At 35.6% G+C, this 26,290-nt stretch overlaps 1 protein-coding gene across 1 annotated transcript in view; it reads left to right on the top strand.

The window, feature by feature from the left end:
- The window catches only part of RAD18 (RAD18 E3 ubiquitin protein ligase), a 123,902-nt gene that overhangs the window by 27,900 nt on the left and 69,712 nt on the right, over positions 1-26,290 (top strand). The window contains exons 5-9 of the mRNA XM_081276278.1: positions 5,502-5,839; positions 7,990-8,089; positions 12,052-12,236; positions 24,624-24,700; positions 25,961-26,021. Coding sequence (XP_081132404.1) covers positions 5,502-5,839; positions 7,990-8,089; positions 12,052-12,236; positions 24,624-24,700; positions 25,961-26,021 — 761 coding nt within the window. The remainder of the gene's footprint in view (positions 1-5,501; positions 5,840-7,989; positions 8,090-12,051; positions 12,237-24,623; positions 24,701-25,960; positions 26,022-26,290) is intronic.

Genomic DNA, 26,290 nt, shown 5'->3' with positions numbered 1-26,290 from the left:
AATGTTTTTTGAGATGAATTCTTGCTAGGATGCCCAGGCCTTGAACTCCTGGGTCATGTGATCCTCCCACCTCAGCCTCCTGAGTAGTTGAGACTACAGACATGCCACCACACCCAGTTGAACAAAAGTATGATTAGAAGATTTTTGTGCAAGTGGAACTTCATTCTAGCCCTATGTAGGACAGTATTGTTTCTTTGTTTTTGCATAGTAGACTATCATTCTATTATTATTTTTTATAAATTGCTTTGGTTTATCCACCAGTGAGTTTTTCCCAGGTATTCCATGTTTTAAGAATTTCAACATTTAAGATAACCATCAGGGCTGGGGATGTGGCTCAAGCGGTAGCGCGCTCGCCTGGCATGCGTGCGGCCCGGGTTCGATCCTCAGCACCACATACCAACAAAGATATTGTGTCCACCGAGAACTAAAAAAAAAAAAAATAAAATATTAAAAATTCTCTCTCTCTCACTCTCTCTCCTCTCTCACTCTCTCTTTAAAAAAAAAAAAAAAAAGATAACCATCATAGTGGATAATTTCCTTCACATCTAACAAAGAGGATGTAGAATGTAGTTTCATCTTTATATTTGGTTGTGGTGTAGTTTAAAGCATACTGGCTTTGGATTTAGGCAGAATTGGGCTCCAGTCTTGCCTTTGTTCTTTTTTCTTTCTAATATGATGGTGATATTTAACCTTTTTGGCCCCCGTTTCCTCATGTGAAAAATGGGAATAACCCTGTTGATGTTTCCCTTGTATATGTTGATGCCCTAAGGTGCTAATCAGAATTTGTGCTTCGGTGGACGACTGCCTGTTTAACCAAATGACTCCAAAGCATAGCAGGGACTTTAAAATAATTTTTGCTTAATAAATGTCTCAGGGATTCAGATAAAATTCAGGCAAAACAGCTGTGGAGGACAACCTCCCTGGCCAGCGGGAGGGTCACATTCATACTCCTTGTTGTCCTCCATGAGGCCTTCTGGACCCAACCATCAGCTGTCTTGCTCAGGACTGCATCCCTTCTCTGGGATGCAATGATTTGGGACATTGATTTGGCAATGTGAACAGACAGCCTTCTTGAAACATCAGGATTATCTGGAAAAATAGTTCCTTATACCACATTCCAGTTGTCATTCCAGGCAGGAAGTTCTCAGGGTCATCTCCAGATTAATGCCAGCTTGAAAGTCCAAAATTCTTTTTACCTAGGTTTTAATGAAACAAGTGAGTGTTTCCAGAATACAGAACATTTTCACTTCTTTTAAATTGTCCATGGTTTCAGATATCTCAGTCCATAGATGGTTGACTTCATTGCCTTGGGCCCAAGGTGAGTCCATCATGGAGGAAAGGCATGGTGGAGGAAAGCTGTTCAGCTCATGACAGGATTCAGAAGCAGAGAAAGAGCTTTTTTGTACCACTTAATCTATTAATTCGTTAGTAAATTCAGGTGGCTTCATCCTCACAAAATTTCTGAAATCTGAATGCTTTTCAGCTTCCTTCCATTATCATCCATAATCTGGTCCAAGCCAGTGTCAGCCTACATGACTATGATAACTTCTTAATGGCCTCATAAAGTCCTTCCTGAAGACAGCGAGTTATCCCTTTAAAACAAGAAGTTAGATCATGCTTAAAATCATCCAGAGGTGGCTCCCTGTGTTTGACAGCTATATATAAACAAAATACCATAAAGAGAAAACATTTATTTTGGTTTGCAGTTTTGGAGGTTCCAGTCCAAGATTGGGAGGTCCCCATTGATTTAGGCCTCTAGTGAGAGCAATATATCATATTGGAGAATGCATGTTGGAACAAGTGCTCATGTCTTGAACTAGGAAACAGAGGACAGGAGACTTATGGGGATAAATCTAGTTAAAGATATAAATCTGGAAGCCATGAATATACAAATGGCATTTAAAACCAGGAGACATTTTGTAATTCATATACTATAAGATGAGCTGGGTGAAAATATTAAAATCCCTTTGAGGGTGTATCTTTAATGACCTCTGATTAGGCTCAACCTCTTAAATTTTCACAGCACCTTGAGAACCAAGCTTTGGATAAATGGATCTTAGGGGAACATTTAACATCCAAACTTAGCATTTTCCAACTCATTTGGAGCAAAAGCCTAAGTAAAACCTCTGGTTCCTAGGTAGTCTTGCTCTCTCTTTTGCCCTTGTTTATTTGCTTCCAGGCTTTCTTGCGTTTTCTCAAACATTTTAATTATACTCTGACCCTAAGCCTTGTGCTTTCTGTTGCTCCTAAATGAACCGATGTTTCCCCAGAGGGCCAAGTGGTTTAAATCCCCCACTTTCTTTTTTGTTTCTTCAGGGTCATCTCAATGGGATATTCTGTGGCTTAGTGGTAGAGCACTTTCCTAGCATGTGTAAGGCCCTTAGGTTCAATTCCTAACACCACAAAAAAAGAAAAAAAAAAAATCAAGCTGTTTTTCTCATACTACACTTCATTTAAAAAAAAAATACAAGCATGTATGCACACGCATGCGCGCGCGCGCGCGCACGCACACACACACACACACACACATCTCTCAGGTTTTGTTTTGCCAGCCCGATCATTAAATTTTAATAACTGCGTACATTTATGTAGTGATCATTCAGCCACAGGTACACCCCTACCCAAAAGACCCTTATCATAATAAGCTTCTTGAGGGACACCTCCCCACCATAATTAAACTTCTTGTCAGCAAGATTTTACAAAGAGTGACAACAGTATTTCTGCAGAGAGCTCAATGTGGTTTGAAGCTTCCTCTTTCTTGTCAATGCCAAGTTTGAGACAAAAGGTGTGATAGACTCTTGTCTTGAGAGCTTGTTGTATAAAAATTATTGTTTCTATTTTCTTGATAAAAACTTGTGAAACCTCTGTCTGACCTAAAATATGGGACAAAGAGTACCTGCCATGTAACCCCCCACTGTTATGTAACTCTTCCCACTGAGTATAAATTTCAAAGAATTTCTAGACCCAGGGTTCCAAGATTTTTAGGTATTAGCCCCTTTGGACTGCTGTCGCTTAAATAAACCTGCTTCCTGAAAATTCCTTGGGTGTCCAGCCTCATCTATCTTACATCAGTCACAGTCAGGATTTAGAACATTTTTAAATGTTTCCTCAGCAATTTCCTTTATTCTGCTATTCTGCTGTTAGTTAATCCGTACCTCTGTGGGCAATGACCCTGCAATTTTCTATCATCGGATTATTTTTAAACTCCAGTAACTAAAATCATGGTATTCTTTTCTTTCACTTCATACACTGCTCATGTTATTCATCCCTGAGGTTGTGTGGGTTGGTGTTCACACTGTTTATTGCTGAATAGTTCCTTTGTGTACACTCTTTGCCCATCCACCTATCCATGGTTTTGAGTTGTTTCTAGCTTATGATTGTTGTGAAGAAAGCTGCATGAATATTTGTTTGTATTCTTTGCATGTTTTCCAATGAGGTTGTACTACATCCGGCAGTAGTGTATGGGAGTTTCAGTCATTCTACATCGTGGTTAATGTTTGGTGTCATCAGGTCTATTAAGCATTCTATAGGGTATGAAGTAGTAGCTCACTGTGATTTTACTTAGTATTTCCTGATGACTAATGTACCTTTTCATAAGCTTGTTGATTATTCCTGTGTTTTGCATGTCTTCATAGTTTTTGTCTAGTTTTAAAATTTATTATTGACTTGTATGAGTTCTTCACATGTTTTTGCCAAATATGTTACATTTTTCCTTCCCTTATCTATGGCTTGCCTTTTAATTTTCTTAAGTGTTTCTTTTGATGAGTAAATGATTTCATTTTGATCAAGTTAATTTTCTCTCTTATGAATTAGTGCTTTTTAAATCCTGCCTAAGAATCTTTGCCTATTACAAGAACTTTTGATACATTTTCTTCTAGAATTATTATAGTTTAACTTTTATGTGTAGGTCTGTGAACCTATTCAAGTTAATTTGGGGATATAATGGAAGTAAGGGTCAGGTTTCATTTTTTCCTCAACAAATATTCAGTTGTACCAGCACCACTTATTAAAAGGCCCACTAGATTGCCAAATGATTATATTTATGGATCTATTTCTTGACATATTATGTTCTGTATTCTTTTTGTCTCTCTGTAAACTAATACTTGCAGTATCTTTAATACTGTAGTTATACTATAAGTTCTTAAAATCTGGTAGTTTGGATTCTCTAACTTCATTCTTTTTCAAGACTGCTGGCATTCTAGGGCCTTTTCATTTCCATATAAATTTTAGAATGAGCATAACATTTCCATTTCTCCAAAATGTCTGGTATTTTAAATGGTATTGCAGAATCTATAAATAAAAGTGGAAAAAATGGATATTTTAACATTGTTGAGTCTTCTCAACTGTGGACATGGAATATCTCTTCATTTATTTAGGCCTTTTTAAAAATTATTTCTATAAGCTGCATTTTGTAGTTTTCAGAATACAGGTTTTATGCATTTTTGTTAAGTTTATTCACAGGTATTTAATATTTTTGATGGTACTTTTTAAAAAGTATATGTTTTTTTAGTTGTAGATGGACATAATACCTTTATTTTATTTTTATGTGGTGCTGGGGATTGAGCCCAGTGCTTCACATGTTCACTCTACCACTGAGCTACAACCGCAACCCTTTTTGATGGTACTTTGAGTGGTATTTTAAGATTTTATTTTCTTAGATCCTCTTGCCTCAGTCTTTCAAGTCGCTAGGATTATAGGCAAATTGCTGGGGTTACAGGTGTGCACCACCACACCTGGCTTCCTTTGTCACTTTTAATGAATAGTGTTTGTCAAGGAATTTATCCATTTTATGTAAAATTTCTAATTTATTATTATAAAATATTTATGATCTTACCTAGTGATCTTAATTTCTGTAGTATTTGTAATGATGTGTCTTTTTAATTCTTTGTTTTGGTAATTTGTATATTTATTCTTTTTTTTTTTTGGTATTTAATTTTGGTGGATATTTAATGATTTTGTTAAATTTTTTTTAAAAAAATCAACTTTTGGCCTTGCTCATTTTCTCTCTCAGAGATCTCAGTTTTGTATTGATTACACTCCAGTGCCTACAACAGATTTGTCCAGATTTTAAAGTTATTTACCACTGGAGAATAAAACTTGCATAAGCTTTTCTCCATGACCAGAACCCGAAGTCTTGCCATTTCCTTTTGTAGACATATCAACTACATTTAAAAAATTTTTTTTTAGTTGTAGATGTACACATTACCTTATTTTATTTAATTTAATTTATGTGACGCTGAGGATCAATTCCAGTGCCTAACACGTTCCAGGCAAGCAGTCTACCACCGAACCACAACTCCAGCCCTTCAACTACCTTTTAAGTTAGATTTTTTTACTTCAAGTTTTATTCTAGAAGAAACATTTTGGTTTGATTATGGTTATGGTGTAAGCTTCATATTTCAGAAAAAAATAAGTGTTAATTGGGAAAACAGCACATGTCAGTCCATTTATTATACATAAATTGATATGTTAATTATCTGTTGTGTTTTTTATATTTCCAGGAATCATCTGTTACAGTTTGCTTTAGAATCACCACCCATATCTCCTGCTTCTTCCTCTTCTAAGAAACTTGCTGTCAAAGTACATACTCCTGGAGGTTACCGACATTCTTTAAAGCAGGGGAGCAGATTAATGGACAATTTCTTGGTTAGAGAAACTAATGGTTCTATATCAGAGTTGTCAATGAAAGAAAATGACATTAAATTTAGCCCACAGAAAGAGGCAAGCACTTCTCTGGAGACTAAAGCAGCATGTTTTATGGGAAAGACAGCCCTGGGCTTCTCAGATACTAATGGTCATGAGATACCCTCTACGTCCACTTTGAAGCAAGTTTCTAAAGGTAGGAAATTATTTTTTATGTGTATTTTCTTATTTAGTGGAAATATTCTCATTCATATGACAGAAGAATAAATAGACAGCAGTTTTTAGGGGGAAGGATTGGGAAGATATAAACCAGATTTTACTTTATCACAATCTCAAGAGATTGATGTAGTGGGTACTTTTATGTATATTTGTTTTTTCTTTCTCATAGAGTAGAAATTCAGCCTGATTTCTTAAAAACAACAATAACAACTAACAATTACAAAAAAGAAAGAAACAATTTAATTAGTTCATACTTCAGCCTCATAGTAACTTTGTTTCTCAGTTTTAAATCCCCACCCCCATTTAACATACTAGTTTCAATTTAATCTCTAAGAGCTGTTTTTGTCTTCTTATACCATTGTTTGAATACCTGCCTCCATGATGTTTTGCCTGTCATTTAAAGCCTTTGATGATTTGGTTTCTACTCTAGCTATTCCACCTTATTTTTTACCCCTCTCTCTCTCAGAAACCCATTTCAAGCCAAGCCGATCTCCTCATTCTTCCTCCAATATAGCCAGGGATTGGCAAACTGCATTTCCAAGACCAAATCTACTTTGTCACCTATTTCTGTAAATAAAGGTTTACCGGAACACAGCCATGTCCATTTGTTTACAGATTGACTGCTTTCATGCTGCAGTGAAGGAGTTGCATACTGGTGACAAAGGTCATATTGACTTGGAAAGCCTTAATTCTTTACTACCTAGCCTTTGCTAAGAGTGTTTGGAGACCCCTGTTCTACATCTTTTTAAACTGTCCAGATTCTAAACTACTCATTGATTAGGGTTAGACAACAGCTATATCTCACAGCCCTGAAAACACTTGTTTTCCAGCCATTTTGTTTACTGTTTGCTTATCTGTTTGATGAATATATTGCTGTGTTTAACCTTTGTTTTCTATGTTTTTTCTTACCAGTGAAATTTGGAGCACCTTTTAGGCAGAAATAGTCTTAGACATCTTCAGTAAACCTATGCCACCCACAGTGCAAGGCTGTTAGTGTTTTTTAATGTTAGAAAATTAGAAATTAATTTATTAGTTAATTAATTTATTTCTTAAGGGAATATAAATTTCACTTAAATTTCCTAGTATGTTTTATCCTCAGTCTTTTTTACCAGTTGTTCTTACTGTATTTTTTTTAAGCTTGATTGCTAATTTAGTTTTTCCTTCACAGAACCTTTTTTCCAAATGAAATCTTATAATGAAGCATAACATAAAATTGGCCATGCTCTATTGAAAGTAAGGACAGAGGACCTAGAAATTGTGCTGCTCTGTTACAACATTACCTTCCCTGCTTTAGTCCACTGTATCCATAATGGCTTCTAAGTCTTGAGATTCCTTCACAGATCCTTTCAACTCCATGAAGCAACTTGAGAATGATTGTATTTAATAATTTTAACATTACATACGGAATTATAAATGAGAAGTAAATTAGCAAATTTGTAAGCACTGTCAAAATTGTATAGTATTTGATCTTATCCAGTAAATGCATTAATCCAACTATACTTACCTGCTTACTTGCCCAAGGCCAGTTATGTCTCCCTGTAGTTGATGTTTATTGTTTCTGTGCTAACCAGGGATGCTCCTAAGGATTGGGAAAAACAGAAGATTTGTTTTATAGTTTGGTCATTCTTTGGTAGAAAAGATTTAATGAAAGCTTTTCCTTTTTTGGTTCTGAGGATTGAAACTGGAGTACCTTACCACTAAACTATATCCCCCGTTTTTTTTTTTTTTTTTTCCTTTTTATTTCTTATTTTGAGAGAGGATCTTGTGAAGTTGCTAAGACTGGCCTGAACTTCTGCCTCAACCTCCCCAGTTGCTTGTATGATAGGTGTATGCCACTGCGCCTAACAACCAGAGCATTTTCTAATAAACCAATTTCCAGCCTATGTGCAGTCTCTAAGCCTGGGTTTCTGATTTGTGACTTCCCACAATGTAGTTCTTACCCATTAACCAGTCTGTCCTGCTGATGTTGCCCTCTTGGGTCATTCCTTTTGTCTTTTGCTTTTGTAAGTTCATGTTAAATTGGGATTATGTTTTTTTTTTATCTTAATTGCTGAAAGAACCAGCATATATATATTTTTACCCTTTCTACAGATAGTAAATTCTGTGTTTCTCTTTTTAAAAATACAGTGGATTGTCCTGTTTGCGGAGTTAGCATTCTAGAAAACCACATCAATAAACACTTAGACAGCTGTTTATCACGTGAAGAGAAGAAGGAAAGCCTCAGAAGGTAAGAAAATTGAGCATAACCCAAGCTACTTTAGTTATGTGCTTTTTGTGGTTCATAAACCTGAAGAAACAATTCATATTCATTTCATCCCAGTGACCAGTTGTATTCTCCCTCCCATTATTCTTTAATTCTGTTGATCAGATCTCCATCCTTCTCCTTTTGTTCCTCCCTGAGTTCCTACTTTGCCAAATATAGTTATTTTGAATATGTAGCTACTGAATTTTTTACTTGAGAAATTAGTAACTTAAAATTCATTTCTTTTTAATCTCTTTTCTTCTTAGACTTTTAGAACTCCATAAAATCCTATGATTAAAACAAGTAAGGCTAAACTTTGAACATTGAACACATGAAGTTTTTCTTATTCTTTTTTGTTTTTTTTTTTGGTCCTTAGGATGCTCAAAAGTTGTAGAAATTTACATCAAGCCTTTTTAAAAATTTATTTTTGGACCAGGCATTTATGTACACATGTAAAAATGGTGAAAATGAGAATGTGTGAAACATGATGTCCTCCCCTCCAATCTGCCCAGTTGACAAACTAGTAAGTTGTCAGCTCAGTATTTGTACCCAACTACTATGCTATTCTGCCTCCTTTATATCAAAGTAACAGTAATTTCTTAAACTAGTCCACTACTTTCACACATATAAGTTATTTAGGAATAAAATTTTAATTGAAGTTAAATTGCAGGATATTAAGAAACCAGTGGCTGAGGAAGCAGAAGCTGCAAATTAGATGAGTCTGGTGATGAAGGGAACAAGAGCAATGAGATGGTAGTTGAGAGAAAGAGTGAACAGCAAGATCAAGGGATGATTCTTTTAAAAGTAGAGGTTATTTAAATTTTTAGCCTCTTTGCTTCCACTGTCTCCAGGGAGAGAACAGATGATAAATGGAACAAAGTGGTGAGTACTAAAGATCAAGAGTCTAGTAATGAAGTTATCCTGGGCCTTGTGAAACGTCTCTTTGGAAACTTTTAGGAAGAAAGGCATAGAAAATAGGTGTAATTTAGTGAGCTTTGAAAAGACGGAGAAGGATACAATGATTGGTAAGAAGTTGGGATGAATAGAATGATGGGCCCTTAAGTTTGATCTGTTTTGAAGGACTTGGAAGAGTATTTTCCAAACACCACATTAATAAGGCAGGGCCATCTTACTGCTTTTTATAATTAAAAGTAAAAAAAAAATGTGTCACTTAATTTTCAAATTTGGAGTGAATTTGGATGTTCTGGGGGAAAGTTATATATTATAACTTTATATTATAAATATAAAGTTATATTTCTCTAAGTTATAACACAAAGTGTTATAACTTAACACTAGGTATCATAAAGTTCAGTGGTGTTTTGTTAATTTACAGTAGGGGGGCAAACATAAGACAATCTGTGTGCACAGATTGTTAGTGAGGTTGCTTAGTTAGTGAGGATTTATGAGACTGGACAGTCCCATGGATTGTTTTCTATAAGCCATGAGAGTCTAATGACCTTTTTTAGAAGTGTTTCTTCCTAAAGAATGAGTATAGAAGCTGAGGATTTTCTCCTTAAAGAGTGAGGAATCAACATTGATAATTCTGTTTGAACTCCTCTTTTTCTAGATGCATCTATCATATTCATTTATGTCTATCTCTGTCAATTCATGGAAAGATGGGCTTATCCATGTGTAATTAGTGGTTTCAGATTCTGCTCCACAGAATCCTGGAGTCCTGTCAGTTGGTCCATAGTACAACTTAGAAGCACTGTGTATTGCATTACCCTCTTAGTGTACTGAGGCTGCTGAAAGTCCTACCTTATAGATAATTTCTGGGTTTTATCCTCATAACTCACATCTTACAAAATTGGTCAGACACACTTATGGGAACATTTAGCTGCATCTGTCTTTACTTCCTGTCCTGGGGTTTTGTCACATAGAGGAGTCTCTGCTTATTTTTCAGTTTCATCCTCTGCACCCAGATTATCTCCCAGATATGAATGACAACCCTTAACTCATTCTACGTAAAATCATCTCCTGGTTGATTCAAAGACTATACCTTTTTATGTCTTTAGATTCTGAGACCTTTAAGTGCATTACTCAGTTTTATCAAGTCATAGAAGAAGGATTAATGTCATTTTCATGTTTGAGGAAACATTTATCATGTTTTATATTTTAAAATTCTAGATAGAAATAGTTGATCTCTGGTGGTGCTTTTCATTGTAAATTCCAGTGAATAGTACAATTTATTATTATAATTTCATTGTTATAAATTAGACATTTATCTTTGATAAAATAACTGTTTTAGATAGGAATCAATGTGAATTATTCCTTCCTGATGCTTGTTATAAATGCCTGTAAAATGATTCATCTGTTGCTACTTACTGTGATATAGTTAAGTAGTTATCTCTAAGTGTGACCTTTGCACTATGTTTACCAGGTGGATCTGGGGGAACCTTGCTGAAAGTATAGACTTTAAACTTCCGCTTCAGACCTGAACCACATGAGTAGTTTCGAAGGGGATTGAGAATCTGCATTTTAACCAAGCCCTCCTTCCAGGGGAATCTGAGAGAGGCACAACTTTTGTGAACTAGTTCTATGCAGATCCTTTGTAAACTCTTGCTTTTTGGATAAACCAGTTACTCTCAAGTTCCGATTAATTTTTACCTGAACCTTTTCTGTTCTCATTTTGAAATGACTGCGGTTATAATAACCACTTCAAAAACATACTAAGCACCTAATTACCATCAAGCTGAATGAGGGGCTGTACTCAGGGAGTCATGCTATAATCAGATAAAATGGATTAAAACTCACTAAGGAGTTCCTGTTTATGAAGATTGTCTCAAGTCAAGATTGATGTTTGTAGGCAAGCTTGAATTCTAGTCTATTTTAAGAAATAATGTTTTCTGGGCTGGGGATGTGGCTCAAGCGGTAGCGCTTTCGACTGGCATGCGTGCGGCCTGGGTTCGATCCTCAGCACCACATACCAACAAAGATGTTGTGTCTGCTGAGAACTAAAAAAAAATAAATATTAAAAAAAAATTCTCTCTCTCTCTCTCTCTCCTCTCTCACTCTCTCTTTAAAAAAAAAAAGAAATAATGTTTTCTTTTGGGGCAAAGAGTAGGAGAAGGTAATATAACATGGCTTTGTTATACTTAAAATTATTATCAGTGTATTTATTATGTAAATAGATTGAAAAATGAAAAGCCAGATGGTAATTTTCCTAATGCATTTTTTTATAAGGCCTTATTTGTTTATTAACATAAATACTTGAAGAGGACAGAAGCTTGTTGTTTTTTTTTTTTTTTAAATCATTGTTTTCCTTTGTGTTCTTTGAAGATTATTGCTCACTGTCCAACTTTCTGAATTCCTTTTTCAGTGGCAGTAATGAGCTGAGTAAAGTTGACAGTTCCCCTTTTATTTATCTTGTCCCTTTCAGAACAATTGTTTAATATTTGAGGGGCACGTTTGTCTGTTGATCAGAACATTTTCTGAAGAAGCTATTTGTAATAATAAATCCTTATACTCACAGCCTAACTCTCAATAGTGTTTATATTATAATCATTTGACATAATTGTTTTTATAGGAACTTTGCATGGAAACCATGGGTAAATTTTAGGAAAAGCATGCTTTAAAGAGAATTGATCAGGCCTACATAAGTGTGATTCTAAGTGAAATTCTCATAACATTGAGTCCATAAACCTTCCATATAAGCTTTCTGAGTCTTCGTCTTTAGACCTGACCTCTTTCTGAGACCTAAGTCTTACTTCAGGAGCTGCCTGGATTTCTCTATCTGAACATTGCTGGCACCTCAGGGGCACCATTGTCAAACACCCTCAACTTTTCCACAAACTAAATTCTTCTCTTTCCCCTCATTATTGTAATGTCTCTACTGTTCTCCCAGTCATCCATGTGTTGAGTCAGAAGATAAATTATTGTTTTACATGAAAGCATTTGATAATTCACAATAATTCTAAGGGAACTTTTTTTTTCCTTTGCCTTTTCAGTTTTGTTAACAAAAGGAAGCCACTGCCCAAAACGGTGTATAACTTGCTCTCTGATCGTGATTTAAAGAAAAAACTAAAACAGCATGGATTGTCTACTCAAGGAAATAGACAGCAGCTTATTAAAAGGCATCAAGAATTTGTACATATGTACAATGCCCAATGTGATGCTTTGCATCCTAAATCAGGTAAAGTAGTAAAATAATGAGTTATGCTTATCATCTGTGTAAAACACTTCTGTGTAGCTTAGAGATTACAAACCATAGAGAAAAAATTTTAGTGAGTACATTTTTGGTAATAGATAAGATATGCAAATTTATTCCTTCAAATGATACCTAGAGATTACTACAATAAGCCAGCCTTTTTCTCAGCCTGTCTCCTAATCCCCAAGTCACCATTCTCAGAGACAGCACTGTTACCAGGTTCTTAGGCATTTTTCAGATAGCATGGTGGTGAAGAGTGGATCTGCCGGAGATACTGGGCTACTGTCCCAGTTCTTCAGCTCTGTGGCTGGGTGACTCTGGGCAAATTACTTGCTATCTCTGTACCTCAGTTTTCTTATCCATAAAAGAATGGTTATGATACTATATATCCCCTCCTGTGTGTCTCATTTTGGATATTCACTTGCATCCTTTAAAATACCCTTTATAATAAACTAGTAAATGTGTTTCTCTGAGTTCTGTTTGCTGCTCTAGCAAATAATCAAACTTGAGGAAGTGTTACCAGATCCAAGCCTGCCTGCCTGTTACTAGAAAACCAATACTGGGGAAAGGAGAGCTGGTGGGAAAGGAATCAGGTTTTTTCAAGAGCTGGCACCCTGAGAAAATGGGGGAGCTATCATGCTCCGAAGAAGCCCATGTAAGGGAACTCATTTATGCAAAAAGAGATGGAAAGGAGGTACAGGAGGCATTCTGGGCGGGGTCTTTGTCATCTAGGGCATGTTGTGAACCTCAATCTAGTCTGACTGCAACATGGCTATCTTGACCTCTGAGTCTAGTTTGTATAATTCTTTAGGTAAACATATTACTTTTTGCAAGTTAAACTTCACAAAAACCTATATGCTTTGTATTAATTGCTGCATAGGACTAAAGAATAAGAAGAGTTAAACATTAGGATGTAATCTGAAGGTCACTAGATGTTCTAGGTTCTGTAAATCTAAAGAAAGATTATTTAGCAGGTAACCTTTTAATCACTTTGGGGTGGCTTTCCTTTAGACTTTAGGATGCTGAGCAAAGGGAAGCGAATCAAAAGTAAGTGCCAAGGACAACTGGCAGAGGGACAGCATTATCACTGTCACAACTGGATTGTGCAAACCCTGGTTAGTCAAAAACACTAGTGAACAACCTGTGGCTTATGATTGGCATTGGAAGCATACAAGAGACAGTCTTGTGGGACAGAGCCCTTGTCTCGTGGGATCTGATGCTCTTTCAAGGTAGATAATAAGGGAATTGAATTGAGCATATAGCTGGTATCTTTTGAAGAATTGCTTGCTTGCATGGTATATGAGGGGAAATCGCCACACATCTTGTTTCAGAAGTATGAGAGTATAGTGTGAGAGACTAAGTTTCTTTTTTCTTTATTTTATTTTGTAGATGGACAGCATGCCTTTATTTAATTTTTTTATGCAGTGCTAAGGATTGAACTCAGTGCTTCACATATGCTAGGCAAGTGCTCTGCCGTGAGCTACAGCCCCAGCCCCTGAATTACTTTTTCTGCTGTACACACACAAAAACAAACAAAAAACAACAACAACAACAAAAAACTTATTTTTCATCATTATCTAGTTTGCCATATGCATCTTTAACTTATTATAGTCTACCTTCAAATAATATATTACTTCATGTGTAAGGGAAGGATCCTACAATTTCCATTCTTTTTATTATTGTCATAGATTTTTCTTTTGTTTATGTTAAAAACTCCTTAATACCTTTTGCTTTAAGCTGTCACTTTTCTTTTAGATAAAATAAAAAGTAATTGGACATTGTAGCACATTTCTGTAATCCCAGCTGCTTGGGAGGCTGAGGAAGGAGGATTGTAAGTTCAAGGCTAGCCAGGGCAATTTAGCACAACCTGTCTCAAAATAAGAGATAAAAAGGTATAGGGATGTAGTTCAGTAGCAAGTGTGTGAGTCCGTGGGTTCAGTCCTGGTCCTTAAAAAAAAAAAAAAAAAAGACTACCTACATATTTATCATTTCTAGCATTCTGCATTTCTTTTGTAGATTTAGACTTCCATCCACTGTCATTTTTTTTCCCCTGAAAAACTTAGTCACTATTTCTTGTAATGCACATATATTGTTGAGACAGATTCTCTCAGCTTTTGTTTGTCTGAAATGGTCTTAATTTTGCATTCTTTTTTTTTTAAGTGTGTGTGTGTGTGTGTGTGTGTGTGTGTGAGAGAGAGAGAGAGAGAGAGAGAGAGAGAGAAATGCTCTACCACTGAGCTACATCCCCAGCCCTTTCTTATTTTGAGATAGGGTTTTGCTAAGTTGCCCAGGCTGGCCTTGAACTTGTGATGTGATCTTCCTTAGCTTCTGAAGTAGCTGGGACTGTAGGCATGTGCTTAAAAATTATTTTGTTCAGAAATGTTACTGAATTTGTAGGAAAGCTGAAAGGGTATCATAAAGAACATATGTATACCCTTTATACAAAATGCCCCACTTGCTCTTTACTTATAGTTTCTATCTCTTTTTCTCTGTTGGTATGTGTGTGGGTGTGCATATATTCACACATACATTTATCTTCTTAATTAATTAATTAATTTTATTTAGGTATATATGACAGCAGAATGCATTTTGATTCATTGTATACAATTGCAGCACAACTTCTCATTTCTCTGGTTGTACACGATGTAACGTTAAACCACATGTACAGTCATACATGTACCCAGGGTAATGATGTCCATCTCATTCCACCATCTTTCCTGCCCCCGTGCCTCCTCCCCACTCCTCCCTCCCCTTTGCCCAATCCGAGTTCCTCTATTCCCCCTCCCCCCCATTATAGATCAGCAGCCTTAAATCATAGAGAATATTTAGCCTTTTTTTTTTTGGTGGGGGGAGATTGACAACTTCACTTAGCAAGATATTCTACAACTCTATCCATTTACCTGCAAATGCCATAATTTTATTCTCTTTTAATGCTAGGTGATATTCCATTTTGTATATATACCATGGTTTCTTTATCCATTCATCTATTGAAGGGCATCTAGATTGCTTCCACAGTTTAGCTATTGTGAGTTGAGCTTCTGTAAATGTTGATGTGGCTGCCTTACTAGAGTATACTGATTTTAAATCCTTTAGGTGTAGACTGAGGAGTGGGATAGCTAGGTCAAATACTGAGTTTTCCAAGGAATCTCTAAACCTTATGAGAATAAATTGCATAGCCTGGTCTCTTTACCTCTAAATACTTCATTGTGTATTTCCTTGGGTAGGTGAGGGGATAGTATTTATTGTCGCTGTATAGTTATCAGTTTCAGTGAATTTAGCTTTCTTGGAATACTCTAATTTATCATCTCTGTTCCAGTTGCTTCAGTGGATCCAATAATGGCCTTTATGGATTTTTTTTTTTTTGTCCACTGAAGGATATGATCCAGTTTTGGATCACTTATTGCATTTAGTTGTATTATCTTTTCAATCTCTTTCAGTGTGAAACAGTTAGTCTCTCATGACATTGGCCTTTAAAAAAAACAAAACAAAACTGTCTTTGGTGTGTGTGTGTGTATATATAATTTATATAATTTCATCGAGGTTGTGCATTCATGGCCAAAAACTATGTAAGTGAGGGTTTTTTTTTCCCTCAAACTGTCAGTTCTATGGATGCTTGACACTTATGAGCCCATTTTTGTGATATTAATTTAATAACTTGGTCAGTGTCTCCATTGTGTATGTTGTTTTCCCTCTTACTAGTGAGAAATCTATAGAGAGATAAAACCGTTCTCTACCTTATTAATGTTTCACATGTGTACTTAGCTTCCTGTGGTAACTTACCTGACTGAGTCTTTTCTGTGATAGTTATGAAATGATTTCCCAGCTCCATCACTCCCTTCACATTTGCCAGTTGGCACTTGTTATGATTCTGAAAACAAGAGCCTTTCCTCTACCTTGTTTCCCACCCCCACTTCATTTGTTATTGTTATGGATCCACAGATTTATAGCTTCTTACCATTCCTGGTTATTGTGGTGTTTGTAGTTTTTCAGATTTGACCAGTAGGAGGTCTTCATACTGATTCCTAGTCCTCTTAACATGCATCCATTGCTTTTATTGCCATTTCCTTCTTTATGGCATAGTAAAATATTACAGCCTAATCTTGTCCTTCCACATCCCAGCCCTGGAATTAGCCATTTCTCTGAGGAGCTCTGAGAAACCAAGATGTAGTTACCAGCTATGCTTCTAGGCTTTGCAGATGGAGTTTGGGAGTGTGTGTGTGTGTGTGTGTGTGTGTGTGTGTGTGTGTGTGTATGTATACATATATATATGCATATGGACAGATGGATACATACATAAATGCACATGTGTGCACACATTTGTAACATGTATATGGATGCATATAAATCCATTTACACTTACCATGTTTTTAGAGATCATGAGAATACACCAAAACCTCTACTTTTAGTCCAACCCTTCAGGGTTCTTTACTTTTCTCTAATCTGTGTTTTTCCTTTTTTTCTAGTCAGAATCATCCCTTCTACGAGAATCAAAACTTTTTCTAATTTGTTATTTATTTGATATATAGTGAGGCTTACTTGTTTTACTTTATATCCAACTTTTGTTGTGAAAGACCCCCAGACCCTCAAATCCCCCGTCCAAAAGAACTAGCGTCACACTGGTTGCAAAAGCAAGAGGCAAGTTTATTAATACACAGGCGCCTGCAGGTGCACAGCAAAACCTCAGCCGAAGCTTTGGTGAACTGGCACACCGGGCTTTGGGGTACAGATCTTTTATAGGGAAAAAGGAGTTGTTTTCCACCTAGCACAATAACAGGTGTTTTTGAATCCAGCATACATGTCACTTAAAAGGTAAACTTGTTTTTCACTATGATAAACTTGTTTTTCACTATAGGTTCCCGAAAAACTCATAAATCTCACAGGTTTACATTTTGTTTCCTCCCTGTTCCCGCTTATGATCCCAGTTTGCTCAAGCATGTCCTGTAATGTGGGCAGGGTGCCCTTTCTAACAGGTTATGTGGTGAGCTCACCTGTTTACTGCATACTTTCTACTTTTCATAATCGGGCCTTAGGTTATGGGGCTGGGGTCTTTCAGTTGTTATTATTTACTTCCCTCTTGAAATTATAGAATGTAAATAACTTGAATGTGTAACATTGAAACCACTGAAAATATATTTTTTTGCAGTGGACCATCTGCTGTCATGAAGTATGACAGAGTTGCAGCATCGTTTTCTTTTGTTTGAAGAGGGTTCCTAATCTTTTGTTGGATCATTTTATGATGGTAGCTTTAAAATTCCTGTCAGATAATTCCAACAACTGAGTTATCCTGGTTCTTAGCATGACAAGTTTTGTTTTTTTGGTTTTTTAAAAAAATTTTATCCTGGAAATTCTGAGTGTTTTAGAATGGGACTTAGAACCTATTTAATTATTATACATAGTAGGAAATCACCTTGTTGGGGTTTAGCCTACTTAGTGGGCTGAGTGTAACAGTTTAGTCTCCAGAGCTTTGCAGTGTTACTCTGGTCTTTGTTTAATTGTAATCTAGAGGCCACTTGGAGAATGTGGTGTTCCATACTGTGGTTTAGTTCTTAAGCCTCTTGGCAAACTGAATTGTACAGTTTTACATGTGAATCAATCAGGAGTGCACTAGGATTTCCTGGGTAGGTGTAAAGAATTCTCTTCTGCATATTCATTCTCTTTGGGCTCCTCCCCTTCTTTGCTAGTTGAGAGAGTGAAGATACTACTTGCCACTGCCAGGTCCAGGGTAGAAATCTCCATTCTTCCCTAGGCTTTCACTGACACTGTGTTGGTTGGGGAGGAAAGCTGGCCCCAGGCCTCCTGCTTCCTCTCTAAGCCCACACTCCCCGTTTGTTCTGTGATGGTACTGCTGGGGGCCAGGAGTATCAGCAGTGGTTAGCTTGGTAGGTGAGGTATTGTCAAAAAGATTTCTAGATACTTCCTTTCACAGTCTTCTGCTTAGAGAGAGTAGATTTTCCTTGGAACTTTTTTGTCAGTGCTTATTGGTAGTTCCAGCTTAGTATGTGATATATAGAAGATAAAATGAAAATGCAGGGAGTTCAGTTCTGCATCTTTTCTCAAATTGAGGTTCTCAGCAGTCCCTCATTTTTTTTTCAGTTTTTAAATTTTAATTTGTTATATATGACAGCAGAATACATAATTCATACTATACATATAGACCACAATTTTTCATATCTCCTGGTTGTACACAAAGTAGAGTCACACAATTTGTATCTTCATATATGTACTTAGGGTAATGATGTCCATCTCGTTTCACCATCTTTCCTATCCCCATTCCCCCCTCACTTTTTCTCCCTTCCCCTTTCCCCTTTGCCCTTTGTAGAATTCATCTAATCTCCCAAGCTCCCCACCCCTGCCACATTATGGATCAGTAGCCTTAAATCAGAGAAAACATTTGGCATTTGTGTTTTTTTGGGATTGGCAAACTTCACTTAGCATTATCTTCTCCAACTCCATCCATTTACCTGCAAATGCCATGATTTTGTTCTCATTTAATGCTGAATAATATTCCATTGTGTGTATATGCCACTTTTTTTAACCCATTCATCTACTGAAGGCCGTCTATGTTGGCTCCACAGTTTAGATATTGTGAATTGTGCTGCTATAAACATTGATGTTACTGTGTCCCTGTAGTATGCTGTTTTTAAAAATCCTTTGGGTATAGACTGAGGAGTGGGATAGCTCGGTCAGATACTGGTTCCATTCCCAGTTTTCTAAGGATTCTCCATACTGCTTTCCGTATTGGCTGCACCAATTTGCAGTTCCATCAGCAGTGTGCCTTTTTCCCCACATCCTTTCAACACTTATTGTTATTTGTATTCTTAACAGCTGCCATTCTGACTGGAGTGAGTAGTTTTAATTTGCATTTCTCTAATTGCTAGAGATATTGAACATTTTTTCATATATTTGTTGATCAATTGTATATCTTCTTCTGTGAAATGTCTGTTAAGTTCCTTGGCCCATTTATTGACTAGGTTATTTTTTTGTTTTGGTGTTAAGATTTTTGAGTTCTTTATATATCCTTGAGATGAATGCTCTATCTGACTTTCGTGTGGTAAGAATTTGTTCCCAAATTGTAGGCTCTCTATTCACCTGATTGTTTCTTTTGCTGAGCAAAAGTTTTTAGTTTGAATCCATCCCATTTGTTGATTCTTGATATTAATTCTTGTGCTATAGGAGTCTTATTAAGGAAGTTGGGGCCTAATCTGACACGATAGAGATTTGGCCTAATTTGTCTTCTAATAGACACAGTGTCTCTGGTTTAATTTCTAGGTCCATGATCCACTTTGAGTTTTGTTCATGGTTAGAGATAGAGGTTTAATTTCATTTTGTTGCATATGGATTTCCAGTTTGCCCAGCACCATTTGTTGAAGAGGCTATCTTTTCTCCAATGTACGTTTTTGGCGCCTTTGTCTAATATAGGATAACTGTAATTATGTGGGTTAGTAATGCTAAAGAAAGAAATTAAAGAACACCTTAGAAGATGGAAAAATCTACTTTGTTCTTTTTAGGCAGAATTAATATTGTCAAAATGACCATACTACCAAAAGCACTATACAGATTTAATGCAATTCTCATCAAAACCCCAAAGACATTCCTCATAGAAATAGAAAAAGCAGTCATGAAACTCATCTGGAAAAATAAGAGACCCAGAATTGCTAAAGCAGTCTTTAGCAAGAAGAGTGAAGTTGGCATCACTATACCAGACCTTAAACTATACTACAGAGGTATAGTAACAAAAATGACATGGTATTGGCACCAAAATAGCAGTCCATCTTTGTACCTTTCAGTGTTCTCTTAAAATTGTTGTATCCAAGGTAGTTGTCTTTAGTGGGGAAGAAGAGGGAGAGATGAATCTAGCCCATCTTGTTTGGAATCAGGAGTTCTTTTTCATGTGTTTCTAATTTCTGTCATAGGTGTATGCACATTTAGGATTATTGCATCTTCTTGGTGAATTGACTTGTTTTTCACTTGAATTTTACTCTTTATCCCTGATAACATTGATTGTTCTGAAGCCAGTTGTGCTAATACAGCTATTCTAGGCTTCATTGCATTAGTGTTTACATGATATATCTCTGTCCATACTTTTATTTCTAATCTGTCTTTTTATTTAAAATAGGTTTTTATTGCAATTTGGTCTTGTTCTTTTTAAAATCCAGTCTGACTTTGTTTTTGTCTTTTATTTGGTTCTTTTAGACCATTCATGTTTAATGTAATTATTGATGGAGTTGGCTTAAATTTAACATCTTGCTAAATTTTTTTTTTCTTCTGTCTGCTTTTGGTCTTTTAATCATTTTTTTAAAGCTGTCTTTTTGTTGATTTAGCATTTCTTATTGTTCCACTTTATTTTTACAGTTGGCTTAGTATTTCTTTTTTCAAAAAATGTGGTCACTTTACGGTTTGCAATATATATCCTTAGTTACAGTCTACCTTTAAATAGCATACAGCTTGCTTCAGTTGTTTATTAAACGTTTTAACAGTGTATTCTCAGTTCTTAATTTTTTGTGCTATTGAATCACATAATACATTGCTATTGTTTTCCTAGCAAACAGATAATTTGTTTTAGAGGAGTTAAAAAGAAAAATGCACATTTTACGTTTACCTTTATGATTGCTGTTTCCAGTAGTTTGTTTATTGTAGAGATCAGTTTCTGGTTTTCTGCTTAAAGAACTTCCTTTAATATGTTTTGTAGTAGAGGACTGCTAATAAATTCCTGTCTGCTTGTGGTGTCTCAGAATTTTTTTTTTTTTAATTTAACATCTTGCTAAATTTTTTTCTTTTGTTTAACTTTTGAAAGATACCTTCATTGTTATAGAAATCTAAATTAGTAAACTTTTTTTGGGTCAGTGCTTTAAAAATGTTACTGCACTATTTTCTGCCTGGAATAGTTTCTGATTAGAGATGTGATGTAATTCTGGATGTTTTTTTATGTAATATACTTTTCCCCTTCTGGCTTCAAGATTTTATGTGGGTACACGTTGTTGTTTGTTTTTGTATTTGTTTTATTTTGTATTAATGTTCTTTGACTTTTTTGCATTTGTAATTTGGTGTCTTTCATTATATTTGGCAAGTTCTAGACATTAGGTTTTCAATTATTTCTTTTCTTCTCTTCATTTCTTTGGGATTTCTATTACATTTGTTTTATTCTTCTGCTATTGTCCCACAGCTTAGATGCTTTGTTTGTTGTGGATTCTATTTTCAGATTGGATAATACCAATCCCATTTCAGTTTCATTATTTTTCCCCATAAGTATTTCAAATTATCCTGTTACCTTTTCTTTTTAAATCTAGCATTTTTATTTATTTTACTATTATTTTGTTGGTACTGGGGATTGAACCCAGGGGCATTTAACCTTGAGCCACATCCCCATCCCTTTTTATTTTTTATTTTGAGACAGGGTCTAACTAAATTGCTGAGGCTGACTTTGAAATTGTAGTCCTCTAGCTTCAGCCTCTCAAGTCACTGGGATTATAGGCATGCACACTGTGCCTGGCTATTTTATTCTTTTTTTTTTTTAATTTTTTAAATTTTTGTTTTTTAGTTGTTGATAGTCCTTTATTTATTTTACATAGTGCTGAGAATCGAACCCAGTGCCTCACACATGCCAGGCAAGTACGCTACCGCTGAGCCCCAACCCTAGCCCTATTTTATTCTTTTTTAAGGAAAGAATTTCTACTGATACACTTTCTACTGAAATGCTCCATTTGTTCATATTATTTGTCTTTTTCCACTAGATCTTTAGTATATTATTAATTGTTATTTTGTATCCCATGTCTTATAATTTTAATATCTTGATGCAGTCTGAATTTGTTTTCTTATTACTGTTACAAGTCTTTGTTGAAAGCCAGACTTTATATGTAAGAATGTAAGAATCTGAATACTGAAGTATTATGTAGTATTTGTGCCTAGAAGTAGATGTGTCTCTTCTTCTGCTAGGTCTTTATTACTTGGGATTCTTCAAATTTAGTCTATACTTGTACTTGGTTTGGATTTTGTTGTTGCTATGGTTACCCTCAGAGCAACATAATTTTCACATTTCTTGAGAACTCCCTTGTAGCTTTTGTTGGTGGGTGAGTTGTCATTAATTTTTTTTTTAATGTTTACCATGCATAACTGAGGTTTCCCCTGTGATCCTGTACCTTATGTTCATTTCTTTCCCAGTGATGGAAGAAGCTTGCTCTTGCTTGTCTCTTGGAGCCTGCTCAGTTCTTGGCACAGAGCAAGGGGCCCTTCTCTGTTGTATTGATTCAGACTGTCTCAGGCAGGCCCTTTGATTCTGGTCCCCAGGGGTAGGGTTCTCAGTTACCAGTACCACCCACAATGGTGTAGTGGTCTTCTAGTTTGGGCCTGGAGTGGGATTTTGACCCTTTTGCAGGGGTAGAGGTTTTTGTCTGTGGTTATTTGCTTAGTTTCCCCAATAGTAGTAGGGATTTACTTGTATTCTGAGGGCAACAGTTTTGCTGATCCTTTTCCAGTGGTTTAGTCCTTTCATTTCTTAAGGGATAAAGATTTAGTTGGGACTTCATCTCTGTCCTGCACTGTGGGTCTCTTCTTTCCCATGCCTGAATCTGGAGGGAGAATTTTTTCTTATTATCTATATTTCCCCAGTGAAAGACAGACTGGATACTCCTGAGTAGAAAACAGCCTGCATTGCATGTGATGCACCTTGTGTTTAAGCCCCCCTGGGCTTTAATCTTCCTGGAAGCCCACCTTTGTTTGGCCTTTTGCAATTCATCAAAAAGTTTAACTAAAATCCTCTTACTCAGAGGCAGGGTTGTCCCAGTTTTTCTCCTGTACACTGTATTGTGTTCACTGGTGCTTATGACCCCACCCTACCCCAGGCATCTCTCTTGTCTTAAGTTTCAGGCTAGTTGGTGATTTTAGATCTAATGAAGTAAAAAACAATTGTGGTTTTATAGATTATGAGCTTTTTCTTTCCATTAGGGATAGAGTGACTCTGTTTCCAACTCTCTACATCCTAAAAAGAATTGGAACTCTCTCTGAAAGAGATGGAAGGAAGCTCCTAAATTGTAACTAATCCTAAGATCTTTTTGTTAAAACCTTAGAAGAGGGTATGCTGGATGTTCTCTGTCTTGAATTGATGAATTGGATAGAATGCATATGGTTCTTTTGCTTTCCTATATTACCTCCCTTGACTTAGTAGCTTTAGAAAGGAGAGAAGTGCTAGCAGAGAAAGGTATTATTTACATTGCTTTTACCAGTCTTACTATATTAGGGAGGCAGAAAGTACATCTCAGTGCTTGGAAAACACTCAGCTGCTTGCTTTCTTAGATGATTCTCTTAAGGTTTGTGATTTTTTTTTTTAAAGAAACTTTAGTAGGGATTATTTCAAGCCAATTTAGAAGTAAAGAGTATACTGGTTTCCCTCATATATCTACTGCACAATTTAAGCAATTATCAGACTACTCTCAAGTTCTTTTTCATCTACCATTTTCAATTCCCCCCACCGGTGGATTATTTGAAGCAAATTCCAGACATATATTATCTTTCATATGTAAATGAGCATAAGAGATTGTAGATTCTTATTCCTATCATATGTACCTTAGTTTTAATTTTTAATACATTGATTTTGGATGCAGAAGGATATCATTTATAAATTCTATACTCTTTACATTCAAATGTGTGACAGAGTGTATTCCAGATCTCTCTGATATGTTTAATTAGTAATTATACCTATAGGTAAAAGTTCTAGAAATAGAATTTTTTCCTCTGGTATTTGTAGACTTTTTCTCTCTTTGAAAAGTAACCTGTTGTACTACATTTAACATATTGGAGTTTGAGCAGGTAACCCCTCAGAATTGAAAACATACAAATAAATGAATCTTCGTATTCCACTGGGATTATTGTTTATACCTATGCATTCAAAGGAAAAAACAAAATTATTTGACTTTTCTTTTGGTTATACTTTGAACTGTGTTATACTAAAACTGTGTTTTAATTTCATGTTATATTTTTTTAACCTAGGTTGAAATGATATTAGGCTTAGAAAAATTGCAAGAAGAGAACAGAGGTATAGCCGGGCATGGTGGCACATGCCTGCATGCGTGTCTGTAATTGCAGGGGCTTGGGAGGCTGAGGCAGGAGGATTGCAAGTTCAAAGCCAGCCTCAGGAAAATTGAGGTGCTAACTACTCAGTGAGACCCTGTCTCTAAATAAAATACAAAGAAAGGGGGGGGGGCTGGGGATGTGGCTCAGTATTCCAATGTCCCTGAATTTAACCTCTAGTGCCAAACAACAACAACAACAGAGATATATCCATTACCCAGCTTCCTCTAGTGTTAATAACTTTCATACCTGTAACACATCAATCAAAACCATGTGATTAACAATGATTATATGTTCTTATTTTAACAGCTGCTGAAATAGTCCAGGAACTTGAAAACATGGAAAAGACCAGGATGCGTCTTGAAGCAAGTAAACTCAACGAAAGTGTAAGTTGATGGTCTATTTTAGTGTCTGGTTAGAAATAAGGGGAAGAGAAGTTTAATACCTACCAAAATTAAAGCCAGCCATTTTAAAATTATTTAGTAGGACATATACTAGACTACATTTAATATATAAGATTTACTTGCAGAACATTTTAGCATGGATTCAATTATGTTTAGTAGACTTTAACACAAAATGCAATCCAAAGTAGAATTTGTTCATGAGCTGGAGTTCTGAGGAAAAAGCCCATGCTTTTGCATAATGGAGCTTTGATATTGGCCCAATCACATTTGAACAATTATTTAATCTCTGTGGCCTTCAGGATCTTCATCTGTAAAACTAAGCGGCTGAACATGACTTCTAAGATCCTCTTTTAACTCTGAAATTATGCAATCCTGTGATTAATTATATCTATAGAGATGTTAAGTAATTACAAGAGTTTATAAGAATTAGGTGTTCTACAAAGCTTTTGAGGGAGTCAGAAACATAAAAATTTTCACTATTGCCTTCTTTTAGCTTTGTGGCTTAACATTTGAGGAAAGGATATCAAAGAAGAAAACGGTCACTTTGTCCTGTGGCTGTGGAGGAGGTGTTTGGGTCTCTCTCAAGTAGATTTTTCTAGACTCTTGGTAATGTCTTTGTAAGGAAGGCAATTATCTTAGGGAAGTAAGTTTATACCCAGGTCATAGAGAAAATGGGATTTCTATGCTCTTTATTATTATTACCTTTGTGCTCATAGTAAATGGAGACTGTGATGAATTATGTAGGTAAGTTTCTGAGATTTTAAAAGTAGAATAAGAAATTTAACACACTAAGTCTTGTGTTAATTTCATTTTCTCTACATATGATTTTTCTAATATAATCTGGAGAATTTAGGTTAGAAAGGAAAGAAGGCAGATAAGAAGGTGTGTCTTATTAATGATCAGCTAAATGTCTCCAGTCTTCTAGTTTCTAATATTACCTGTTGCATTAATGAGAGTGGAAAATGAGATATTGAAAATAGGAAATTTATTGGATTGTTTTGTTAATACTTTCTTTATTATAATGGGATCAGTGTTGCATTTGCTACTGATGAGAAAAAAGTAATGAGTACAACGAATACTATTTATGATCATCAAAGGAAACACATAAGAATTGTTCTTAATCTATGTAAAACAGAGATAAGAGATTATTTTCCTTTAAATACATTGGAGAATTTAAAGTTTGTAGTATTTCCATTTTTGTCATTTTGGGGGAAATTTTAAAGATTTTTCTGATTATTTTAGGTAATGGTTTTTACGAAGGACCAAACAGAAAAGGAAATAGATGAAATTCACAGTAAATATCGTAAGTTGTACAAGTTTTCTTTATTTGCAAAGAACTTGGGTTGATTGTTTTTATCTTAAGTAAATTTTAAAAACTGTTTTATGTTAATGTTCAATATGACTTTTGTTAATATTACTTCAGAGTCTGAATTTTAGTTGTTTACTCAGTGACCTTCTTTTGTACTCAGTGAACCTGCTTTTTTTTTTTTTTAGAATTTTTTTTTTTTTTAGAATTTTTTAATATTTATTTTTTAGTTATCGGCGGACACAACATCTTTGTTTTGTATGTGG

Source organism: Spermophilus citellus, assembly GCF_964194105.1.
Source record: "Spermophilus citellus genome assembly, chromosome: 19".
In the NCBI taxonomy this organism is placed as follows: domain Eukaryota; kingdom Metazoa; phylum Chordata; class Mammalia; order Rodentia; family Sciuridae; genus Spermophilus; species Spermophilus citellus.
The sequence above is the reverse complement of the archived record's forward strand: the minus strand, read 5'-3'. Positions and strand labels throughout refer to the sequence as shown.